Source organism: Acanthopagrus latus, chromosome 23, assembly GCF_904848185.1.
Source record: "Acanthopagrus latus isolate v.2019 chromosome 23, fAcaLat1.1, whole genome shotgun sequence".
NCBI lineage: Eukaryota > Metazoa > Chordata > Actinopteri > Spariformes > Sparidae > Acanthopagrus > Acanthopagrus latus.
In genome coordinates this window covers 2564380-2576468 of record NC_051061.1, presented here as the reverse complement: position 1 = coordinate 2576468, position 12089 = coordinate 2564380, and the positions used below count along the sequence as shown (strand labels likewise).

The 12089-nt window shown below is 43.1% G+C and overlaps 2 protein-coding genes across 2 annotated transcripts; both read left to right on the top strand.

Annotated features, from left to right (window-relative positions):
- The first annotated feature begins 4028 nt into the window (after window positions 1-4028).
- LOC119013755 (phosphoinositide-interacting protein-like) lies at window positions 4029-4415 on the top strand. Its single transcript, XM_037088611.1, has one exon. The coding sequence runs from the start codon at window positions 4029-4031 to the stop codon at window positions 4413-4415; it is 387 nt and encodes a 128-aa protein (XP_036944506.1).
- Window positions 4416-9107: 4692 nt separating this feature from the next.
- Window positions 9108-11258, top strand: si:dkeyp-72e1.6 (transmembrane protein 238-like). The gene is made up of 2 exons (XM_037087572.1): window positions 9108-10100; window positions 11103-11258. The coding sequence occupies exon 1, from the start codon at window positions 9554-9556 to the stop codon at window positions 10085-10087; it is 534 nt and encodes a 177-aa protein (XP_036943467.1). The 5' UTR covers window positions 9108-9553; the 3' UTR covers window positions 10088-10100; window positions 11103-11258.
- Window positions 11259-12089: the final 831 nt, after the last annotated feature.

The window sequence follows — 12089 nt, the reverse complement described above, 5'->3', positions numbered from 1 at the left end:
TCCCAGTAGTTGGACAGCTGTGAACACGACCAGAATATGTAAAGAAGGGAGCTAACTTCAGACTTGCACCTTGGGCAGTACTGAGAGATTGTCTGACTTACGTTGTGTAGTCTTTCAGGGGTGTGATAGACCCTATGTACCTCTTTTTCCAACAGAAATGTCATGATGCATGTGACATATGAACCCCTTGAGTTCTTTTTTGTTACTCAGTGTATCATCTAAGGGCTGTTTTGTACCTGGCAGAAGTCTGCCCCCCTGTTCTGTTCGGATAATGGTGCTTGAGTTGCAGGGATTTGAAGAAGTGCTTCTTATTAAGGCTGTATCTAGCTGTGAGATCTTCAAATGACTCGGGGACCCCAAATGTCCTAACACCCTTTGTGAACCATACTTGGGTGGTGCCGTCTCTCAGGACCTTTGGTAGAAAAGGGTTTACATGGAAGGGAGTGAGGTTATATAAGGGTTGATTACTTTGGGTCTTTTTACACAAATCCGACCTCAATTCATAGGTGTGTTTTATGAATGGATTTGTTGTCAGCATGCAGAGTTGCTTTAGTGAAGGAACATATGGGACTGACGCATAGAATTAATACCATGCTGTTCCATCTGTACCCAAGAGGGGGGCTGCTGTAAACTTGCTTTCCACTGCCAGACCGCCCGACACTGTGCTGCCCAGTAATAGCTTTCAGAGTTGGGGAGTTTCAGTCCACCCTCCTGAGGTGTTCCCTGAAGGATGGTTAGCCTTATTCTGGGAATTTTGCCCTTCCATATCTTCCATATAAATCTAGATACAGCTGAATGCAGCTCCCTTTTAACAAAAAAATGTCTGTGTCAGGTCGCAGCCCCTCGTCTCTGGTCAGGTGTCCAGAAGTACCCCTCTAAACTTCCCACGTGGCTTCATTTGAATAAGTGTGTGTTATGAATATATTAAAAGGGCTTTTATAAATACAGCTGCTTCTTACAGCCCTACCAGCCAGAATATGGCCACTTTGTTTTCTGATCTTAGAAGCTAAGCAGGGTCAGGCCTGGTTAATACTTCGATGCGAAGACAACTTGGAATACCAGGTGCTGTAAACTGTTTCACTTCTCTCTACAGACAGCAGAGGGTGCTGCAGCCTCTCCACTGGACACAGACAGGAGTTAGAAACAACAAGCAGCTTGCTTCTGGAATTATAAAATGTGCGATTGTTGTGCATCTTAGACATTCAGATTTTATGTTTAAAACATTATTTTGTTAGAATACATACATGAAGATACTTCTGAAATAGTCATGGATCAGTGCTTATTATACACTGGTAGTTATTACATATGGTCGAACTTTGTAGTTTTAAGGAATATATGTTGGTAAGAAGAGAAATGTGTTCATTGGCTGATTTATTTTCTGTCTAAACCAACTGTGATAATTGAACTCTCTCTGAATAAGCAAATTGACCTTAAAGGATGACACAATATATAATGTTTTCACTTTGTTTAAATGTGGCGGACCCTGCCACCTTTCTAGATTCAAACAGTGTTCTGGGACCTCACTCTCCTCTGAGCACAGCTTGTTTATTTACTTTTGGGGGGGAAAAACCCAACATATTTCTGAGTTTGCATTATTACCTCATTAATATTTTAATTATCAAAATTTAAGTTTGAAGTTATTCTCCAAAACTGCAGTGTGCCCCTTTAAATTGTAACAACAGGTGCCTGCAGAGCTTATTATAAGGCTCATTCTTCATTCTGCTATAAAGATCTGTTGTATGTCTTGAAGTAGCCTGTACTACAGAGACGGCAACACAATATGATCCAAAGGGATCTTTAGACAAAACAAAGATTAGAGAGAAGAAACATTTTGAACACAGATTTGTGTTCCCACTCCAGGTACTCTTATCACAACACCTGAGATTTATCTGGGGACCCTGTGCAGGGGCTCAGGTTGGGAGCCACTGGACTAAAGCACCTGTCTCAATATAAAGTTGTTTAAAGTAGCTTCACCTCAACAGAATATGACTTACACAGTGATGGATATATATAAACAATCAAATAGTCAAATATAACAAAACATGTTATATGTATTTTTATTGTCTGATGGTTGGTTGCTTTTACTTTTAATACCTGGAGCAGGATATTGAGAATTTAAACTTTTCTGGATTGTTGTCTCGCTACACTTCCTCCAGGACCCGTGTTCTGCCTCCACCACTGGTTTCAATCTTTTTCTTTTTTAATTAGTGCAATTTTAATCTTTATGTATGTTGTATTATACAACAAGGTCACTAATCCTCCTGCAGGTGGATTAGTATGAAGCTGTGGGTGGTGGGTGCTGGGTGGTGGGTGGTGGGTGAGCTCGATACGGTGGGCGTGGCTCCAATGAGAGCATTTTGTCCAGCAGCAGTGAGTCTGTGGTCACTGTCCGTCCAACACAGAGACACGCAGGAAGGCTTCAGGTAAGCTGGAGACCACGAGTTCACGTTTCTATCATTTCATGCGTATGTGTTTATTTCATGCAGGTGATGAATGGACCATTTATTTAAATCATGTGACATTACAGATCAATACAATGATCTGGATTCTTGCAGTCTGACTGAGAGGATGTAGCTGTTCACGGTGCTGTTGTGCATCATTATGCTTATTTAGAATTCAGGCTTCTTTCAAATGTTTTCCTCATCACACTAGACTGGAATACTGGACTTGAGGGTTGCAGGTTCAAGTCCCACTCGGATAAAAAAAAAAAAAAAAGTGTGATGTGGACCAGTAGTTGGAGATGGCTAGTTCACATCCTGGGCTTTGCTGAGGTGCCCTTGGGCAAGGCACTGGCCCCTAGCACTGCTTGTTTGGCGCCGTGGCATGTGTGGCAGCCCCTTCACTCATCTCCTCTATACATTGTATGTGTGTGTGCATGTGTGTGTGCACATGCCTGTGTGTAATGTGAGTGGAAAAAAGAATTTCCCCTTGCAGCATTAAAGTAGTAAATAGAAGGAAAAAAATGAGGTGTCCTACTTTAAAACAAAGTTTTATACCTATTCTCAATTGAAAACAGTACTGCTTGCTTTATTTTGTTTCCGACATTTTATAAATCAAAATATGTCATTTAATCAAGCAAGTCTAGCACATTTGAACAGGGGCAACAACCGACTGTGAAAGTTCAGGAACGCTCCAAAGACACCAGTCTGGAACATTCCACAGGTGATCAGGATCACTGGTAACAGGTGATAGTATCATGAACAGTTCATCCTCAAAAGGTTCAGCTGTTCACAAGCAAGGACGAGACGAGGTTTTACGACATGGGATCAGGAGCAGCTCATCAAACTGTTGTCACCCAACAGGAAAAGGAATTAAAGATGAACTAGTAAAAAGAAAATAAATAGCTCGGTGATATAACAGTTTGTTTGGTTGAGTTAGTTTATCTAAAGGGACGAGTGAGCGACAAGCAGCAAAGAACGCTTTTAAAACCAGTGAATTTCAAACCAATTTCAAATCCTCTTGTATGTGTCAGGGGTTAAAGAGGTCCCCAAGGCTAAAAGATTAGGGTGAGGCTGAGTGACACAGTGAGCCAGCAGGAACCGCACCAAGATCTGATTTAAACCCTGAGCTTTTCCTTTTGCATTTCCTTTTCACATGTCATGATGTCTACAGGAAAATTCTGTTGTCGTTGAAAACTACTAAACATGTTCATGAGTCATGCTGTTAAACTGGGTGACATGTCCCTTTATAACCATGACCACGCGCACTGTAGCATATGTGGACTCAGTCCCACATACACCATCCTGCTGCTCCAAATATTAACTGGAGCACCAGATGTTTATTAATCCACATTGGAAACTAGCCCCAAACAAATGCTCCGTTTCCTCCTGTTAGAGATACTGATAAAAACTACATTGTCTGGTTATGTCAGCGAATGATTCCCTTTTTTAACCAGACAGAGACTGATTGTCCACAGCCATGTTTCATTGAACAATGAGAGATATTTAGAGGAATGTCAGTGTTGTGTTTGTTGTATCCTGGCCTGTGCTGTGGTGCATCTAATCTCAGCTGTGTCCCTCAGTTTGACCATGGTCCCCACAGCAGTCGCCATCTCACCCATGGACCCTTCCTCCCAGGATGTGGAGGACACTGAGGCCTCCACGCCGCTGCACCCTCTCCAGGATGGCTGTCAGGGCCGCGCCGCTCCATCTGGCTGGCTGCCCTTCTTGAAGCCCATCTTGGCCGTCGGTTTCGGCACACTGCTGTTTGTGTTGGGCACCACCCTGTCCCTGCTCTATTTCACCCAGGTGGGGAACGTCCCCTACCTGCTGGGGCCGCTGTTCCTCGCCGCGGGTCTGATGTTCCTGGTCACTGGCCTGGTCTGGATTCCCGTGCTCAAAGAGAGCCTGGAGCACCACGCGCTCATCAAGGTCAGCCATGGCAAGGAGCTCCACGTGGAGCACAAACACCACTGATGGGGGGGGGGGAACACTGGAACCTGTCGGACCTCAGGAACCATCTGCTTTGAGCGCACACGGCACTAGTACAAGAGTGCGTGACAGTTTTGGAGAAAATGACCGCACAGGTTTGACACTGCCGAGCTCCAGTGTCAATCTCAGCCACTGCTGAGCACACTTCATTTTAATATGTCAAGGCTGACAATCAAAAAGGAATTTCCAAATAGTTTCACTTTTTCATGCAATCAGTAGTCGTGTTGTCGTCTGTCTGGTGGGCTAATCAGTTGATGCCATTTTCAGTTTTGGCAGTGTAGTTGGATTTGTTGGATACACCAGAAAACTCTAACCTGTCAACAAAACTGAACTCCCAAAATGTATTATTATTCTTTTTTTAATTGTTTTCATTTTTTATGTATATAGTTTGATTATGTGTGTTACTGTGTGACCATTTCATCTCCCGATATGTCTCCTTAATATCATCTTTAATGTGCTGTAACAGTTGTGACAGTGTGTTCGTGCTTCGTGCAGCAGCCCGGGGACAGAAGCTGCTCTGTAGTCTGGCGGTACAGCAGCGGATACGTCTGTGTGCGTCGTCAGATGGCAGCAGGGTGAACAGACTGTGGCTGGGTGGGTCTTTGAGCTCTGTGCAGACATCTCACTTCACTGGTGTCACTGACGCTCTGTAGTTAGCACCAGCGATGCTCCGCTGTGGAGCCTTCCTTTTCTGGGCCGTGATGAATCATGCCAGTTTGTGATGTTTCCAGTCCCTTTTTTTTTCTTTTCCATGGTGGCGTTTCAGTCTTACTTCCACATCACTCTGCAGTCTTCCATCACAACACATCATCTAGTGTCATCGCAAAGAGTAGCCACAAGAATGTCGCTTTGTGTGGCTGCTGGTTCAGATTTTTACGTGTTTACATTCCATTATTTATTGATCATTAATTATTGCATCTTAATAGATCCAAAACTGGCATCTCACACACTTCAGTTATGTTTAAACGTCCAATTTTAGAATTTGGAGCCAATAGACTTCTAGTGATTTATGTGTGGCAAGACTTTTTTTTAAATTTTGTTTTGTTGTAATTCACCGCCCCGGATAACTTCCTGCTACCTCCTCTATTCTAACTTAAATAAACACTTTACACTTGACCTACAGCCATGTAAGAGGTCATATGAGGACAAATGAACACAGTGTAGGCATGGGCTTATCGCTGCATTTTAAATATATAATAAGGAAGTTTTCTGCCTTGAAATGTCTGAAAACTATTAGACCTTTGTTATATATTTCACATTATCCCAAACATTCCAACAATGTTCAAACCAGAGACATCTGTACGTGTCATTAGGTCGCCTGTCACTTTAACTCCCAGGAGAGTCCCAGAGTGAGGAAGGAAGTTTGAGAACAAGACTTAACGAGTGCAACTTTATAACATGACTGTGTTCATGAACATTTGTGTCTGATTCACTTCAGTTAGATTTTCTTACTGAGTTTAAAACAGAAATATGCTGGGTGAGGTTACAGATTGGTGAATCGTCAAGAAAGACTTGTAATCTCAAATGTCCATGCAATATAGAATTAGCAAGGAGCTATAGGGAGAAAGGGAAAACAGACCAGTCCAGACATCCCTCATGTTGGGTAGAAAGTGTATTGTAACAGAATGGACAGCGATCTCCCTGCTGCCAGTCAGTTTGTGGTTTTCTCAGCTTGGTACTGTGGCTGCACATGAGCGCCTTTCCTGTAGTTTGACCAGCCAGGTAGATAAATACTGTGCAAAGTGGGGGAATTACATCTCCTTCATCAAAGGTCCCTAATATAACTATGTAACAACATACCAGCTCAAATCCTTAGGAAATTAATTTGAATTGTGATATATGCCGTTTGACTACCTACACATCTGCCAAAGTATAGTTATGTATGTCTGAATGTATGTTTTATGTACTTTTTGTATTTATAATTAGCTGCTGTTATTTTGCATTTTCTTTTGTCCAGTCTGTGTCAGCAGAGGTAGATCTGCTCTCTTGTTTAACTGCGTGATTTTGTGTCCTGTTCTATTGCTTGTTCCTGTGATGACGGCTATCTGGTGTGTTGTCTTTCCTCTTGTCTTAAAACAATAAAAACGACTGATTGCAAAGAAACGTTCTCGAGCAAGTCATCCATGCAGCACTCCATTGTGGTTCCCCAAGCTTTATCTGATGGCTGTTCTAACTTGCTGAAGTAACCATGTAGGTACTGTAAATGCTTAAACATGCAATAAAGTAATGCCATCTGCCACTTTTGATATTTCACACACTACTGTGGGAAAGGGTGTGGCTGAGGCTGCGAACCCTCTACGTATGAAAATCCTGCAGGATTTAAAGCCGGTGTGCTGTAGAAACAGCTCACATTTCCTGTGTTCATTTCCTCTGTTTCATTTGATGAGGATTTCATATTCTGCAGTTTGTTTGTTTTTTTCCGCTGACCCACCACCATCATGCCCATCTGTCTCGCTGTGCCCTTGTTGATTGTTGCTCTCTGCTATTTATTTATTTATTTGTCATCTTCTCCATAAGCCTTCACTGTGGCTGCTAGTGGGCTGGGTAAATCCTTTAGGACGGGATTACTGAGACAGAGGAATGCTACAGACATAACCATCTCTGATTGTTCTGAGGTCAACAGGCTGCTGGTTACAGAGCTCCCAGACTCCACACATACACACACAGTCTCACACACGCACACACAAACACACGCACACACGCTTCAGCTTTGTTCCGTGGCTCAAGGCAAGAGGCCAGCGAACGAACAGCTCTGGCCTATTCTAACCTGCAGCATGTGCATCTGTCAACAGAAAATGTCCAGGGAGACGACAGATTTGCTCTTCAAACTCAAAGTCTGTGAATGTGGCCTGTTTTCTTCTTTAATATTCAAACACTCGGCTTACAACTGCAGACCCTCAATACAAACAGCCGTCAACGTGCGGTGTTAAAGCTGAGACAGTCAGTCACCGAATCATTCAAAAATAGATCACAGGGCCATTTGTCTGCATTGAGTTCTCTTAGCAGACTTTGTTACTTCAAGCACATTTTGCTAATGTTACTTACATTAGTGTTGTCAAAAGTTGACATATTCTTCTCTCACCGCTGTAGTGCCCACATGGCCCGCCTCCTCCAGAGGTAGATCAACCTAGATGCAGTTTTGCTATACTTACAGTACACACGTGTTTTCATATTTATCTTATAACCAAAATGTAAAATGTTATGCCCCAGTGTTTTGTCAGTTTCCCCCTGTGCTATCGGAACATTGTTTTTAGACATGTCGGTACTGTGAGAACACTCACATTCATACATTTGCTCATGTAACATTTTAAAGTACTTTCACATGGGTTTTATTACTAAGCATCCAAGTACTACCTCCACCACCGATGACCACAACCAAAGCCATGGGGATTATCATCAAATGATTGCCATCACTAAGAATTATCAAAAGTTTATGATGTGATTGATTAAAGTACTTTACAAATCATGCATACAGCACTTTAAATATCCAAACATTATTGCAAGAGAGAGAGAGCTTGAAGTTGGGCTGACCAGCTGGAGTCACACTGTGGTTGTGTGGCATGGTGCAGGATGCCCCGTCCAAAGATGATTATTTGATATATTTACCATATCCTATATTCAGCATTTTTCTGATTATTGGAATCTGTTTAACCCTTTTTGTCTGTTTTGTTTTGTTCAATTGCCAGTAAAATAAATGATAACAAAGCTCTACTTTGGCTCCATGACAGCATGCTGTCTGTGAAGAAACTAGTCACTTAAAGCTGCTGTAAACAGTGAGGTTTCAGCTAACTTCCTGTCCATTCTGCAGACCATCCCCTCCAACACTTAGAGTTATTAAAGAGATGTGTGGGAAAAGTAGAAGAAAATGAAAATACTCAAGTGCTGTACATGAGTAAATGCACATTCTTACTTGTCATCACTGTGTACTGTTAAAAAAAATTCTAGTTTGTTGCTCTTTCCATGTGATGTAACAATGTGCCAATATGATTATGCGTATTATATGTGTAAGTAAACTCATCAGTAGTAATGTACATATACATGTGTTCACACATTCTGTTTTTTTTCTGAGGGCCTATGGGGCAGTACACTCGGCTACAGCCTGTATCTCTGCAGTCGCTGTTATAATATCATATATCATAAACATCATTTTGACGCTGACAGTGACTTCCATTGTTCAAGATCTTGAATTCAATTCCATCTCCTGGCATTAATAACTCATCTCTGTTCCTCACATATACATATTTGGAAGTTTTTTTTTTCCATGAGAACCAATCACGGTTCCAGACTCTGGCCCCGCCCGGCTCCACCACAGCTGGAATGTACCTGCACTTTGTGAATGCAGGGAAATATGCATGCAACTACCCACATCTGCACACCTGACCCAAACCCAAACAAAATGGAAAGAAAGAGGCGGGGGTATGTCTCATTTATCATGTCACATAACAATATTATTACATATGATCAACAGAAAGATGATTAATACATGATAATCATTCCTAATTGTTATATGTAACATTTGAAACACAAACACCCTCCTGTCTCCATCAGCGGAGTGGAGGTGGAGCAGGTGATCAGTTACAGGTTCCATGTAGTTCCCATCACTGAGAACCTGTCTTTGTCACCCCACAGCACCACCCTGGTTAAAGAAGCACAGAGAAAGGCTCTGCATCGTACAGAAAGTTAGGAAGGCCAGATTATTGTATTTACTACAGTGATGCTGCACTCAGAAACTGTGTGGTGATTCAAATTTGAATTCATAGCCCGCCACTCTTATCAGCTGTAGGCTGCTGCAAGTGAAATGGAGGGCAGGTCTCACTCTGTCAAATCAATAAGTCAGAAGAGTGATCCGGACAGTGTGGGAGTGACACTGTGAGGAACTCCGACTGATCCAAGAGGAAGGACTGGAACCTGACCCGGGGGGCCAGGTATAGACGCTCGGCCCCTCCCTCAGCGGGCACCACGCCCCTCCTCCGTGGGCGTCAGGCAGGCGACCTGAGCGGGGAGCGCTCACCTGGCTCACCTTACAGCCGCTCAGGAGCTCGATGCCGCGGCACACACGCTCCGGGAAATAAGCGCTCATTGTCAGAGACCTCAGCGTCTCTTCCGCCTCCCGCCGCGCGGACATGGAGCAGGTGTTCGGGGGTCTGGGCCGCTGTGCGTGCAGCTTCTGGCTCGCAGTAGCCTTTGACATCGTGGGACTGGTCGTGCTTCTCATCGGGGTGTTCGCGAATGTGTTTTTCTATGACCTGCTCATCTACGCCGGCGCCATCGTCATCTTCCTCAGCCTCATCTGGTGGGTGTTCTGGTACTCTGGGAACCTCGAGGTGCCCCCGGCGGAGCTGGAGGACGATGTCGGGTTACTGAAGAAGGACAAGGGCGCCTTGAGCGGCATCGGCGGCGCGGTGAGGCGCCTCTCCAGCCGCGTGTCCAGCGGCATCAGGAACTCGCTCCGCAGGAACGGAGGGCCGTCCAGCAGCCGCGCAGGCCGGGCGCAGAGGTCAGGCGGCGGGCCGCCGGTGGCCCCGCAGGCGGAACAGGTGGCCGTTGCCATGGAAACGATGACCCCGCGGGAGGATACCCCGCACACCACTGTGTCATCAGTGGCGGGCTGTGACGTAGAGATGCCGCACACGGCCACAGAGACTTCACCTACATAGTGGAGGCCTACAGGTGAGGCCTCTCACACACACACACGCACAAGGACAGCAACGCTGTTTCACACACAAGATGAAAAAGAAACAGTGCGCATTTTCTACACACCTGTTATTTCAACATCTGGCAGTTCAATATCTCAACGAGAACCAGCGTGATAAGTAGAGGGCAGATGCCAGGGAGCTAGTGTGTGAAAGAAAGAAAGAAAGAAAGAAAGAAAGAAAGAAAGAAAGAAAGAAAGAATTTTGCATTTTGTGAATCATGTCCCTTTTAGTGATGATTGGTTCAAAGGCCTCCTCCTGCTGGATGGAAGTAAATAGTTTGAAATTTGGTGACAAGATATAAAAAAACATTTAAGTTATTTTACCCTAAAACTGTCAGATCCACTATGAGAACTACAATGCATACAAAGCTGGAATAGAATTCAAGTTTAATTTGATCTTGGCCAAACACAGTCTCAACAAAGTTGTTAGTTTTTTAGTGAAAGTGAATATTACATCAACAAAATAAAGTTCAGTCTCTTTGTGTCTAATGTTGGATCATAATGAAACATTAAACACACTATAAAATTGAGGTTATGAACATGAGTTCATTCTGTTTATTTAGAGATGGTTTACCAGGACTCTATTTCATAGACTGTCTTTATTGAATTATATGGTTTAAAATAGGATGACAGGGAACATATCTTGTTTTAATGAAGGCGTCCTCCGCGCTCACGTAAGGTCATTTTCTTTTTTGTTTGATGGAGTTTAAATGCGGAACTAAACGGAAAACCAGTGGCAGCAGCAGTAAAAATTCTTATCCCTGGATAAATGATTAACCACACAAGCCCAGTTTCAACAACAGGCTCACCTGAGACTTCCTTGAAAAGCTGATCGTCCACAGATTAATGCAGACTATCTGATAAAACACACAGACAGAACTTTCTGACCAGCATTTGGGACGTCAAAACCAAAAGTCATCTCCACTCTGTGCACATGATTTAATAATAACACTTCATCCATTGTGTCTGCTCCACAGAGACTTGATCCTGCACCACAGTGTCTTCAGCCTGCTCCAGTTCATGCTCAACTTTTCTACTGTATTTGTGTTTAATGTGAAATTATTTATAATTGATGACTATACCTTGTTGAAGTGTCTTTATATTTTCCAAATAAAGGTTGTTTTAATCCGTCAGATTGGATTCAGTCTTTATGGAGATCAGTACGCAAAGTTTCAGTGGTTTTCTTTTTCAACTGTAGAATAAACTCGCAGCAAATTATAATGAGGACATTTGCACAAATGGGGCCAGTCGCACAGGAAGGTCTGTAGTTGTGCACAGTGTATGAAGGTGAATGGCATCTTTTTTTTATAATTGTTTATAGGAAAGAATCACACCTTTTTTGATTTCTTGTAGCCTCTATGCACAAAACACTACTACTCTGGATAGTTTTAGCAAAGTTTGTGGCTGTCTAATGATTGCTTTGTGTGATCGAACTGTCTGGTTGTGCTGTTGAGTACACGCTGATAAGCCACAACATTAAAACCACTAACAATACCACCAATAACACCACTGTAGTCCAAGTGCACCCCATATTGGCAATGGCACTTCTGGATGGCAGTAGCCCCTACAGAGAAGAACCTACAGAGACTACTCACCTGAATCCACAGCTCCTCTGTGCCTCATGGAAGTTTCAGCTCATTGTTAAGTTGCCAGCCAAAAAAGGCTGTAAAACCCACTATGCCCTATTAGTCAGCACCAAACAACAGAAAAACACAAATATTAGGTGGTGTCCATAGCAACAATTTACTAATTAATTCTTTCGGATATAAATGTTGTCTAAGATTTTTTTTTTTTTTACTATTTCTTGTGTTTAACCTGTTTCTATAATAAATTAATTTGCTGCTGAAGGACAGAACTATCTGGGTTGTGGAAGGTGGCTGTTCAGGATTGAATCAGGGCTAAGTTTATTATAACATGAATTACACACATTGTCCCTGAAGAGCAACACATTAACCACACGAGTG

What these genes read in the sequence shown, in the direction of transcription:
- LOC119013755 (XM_037088611.1), top strand. Translation starts at nt 4,029, where the DNA reads ATGGTCCCCACAGCAGTCGCCATCTCACCCATGGACCCTTCCTCCCAG.
- si:dkeyp-72e1.6 (XM_037087572.1), top strand. Translation starts at nt 9,554, where the DNA reads ATGGAGCAGGTGTTCGGGGGTCTGGGCCGCTGTGCGTGCAGCTTCTGG.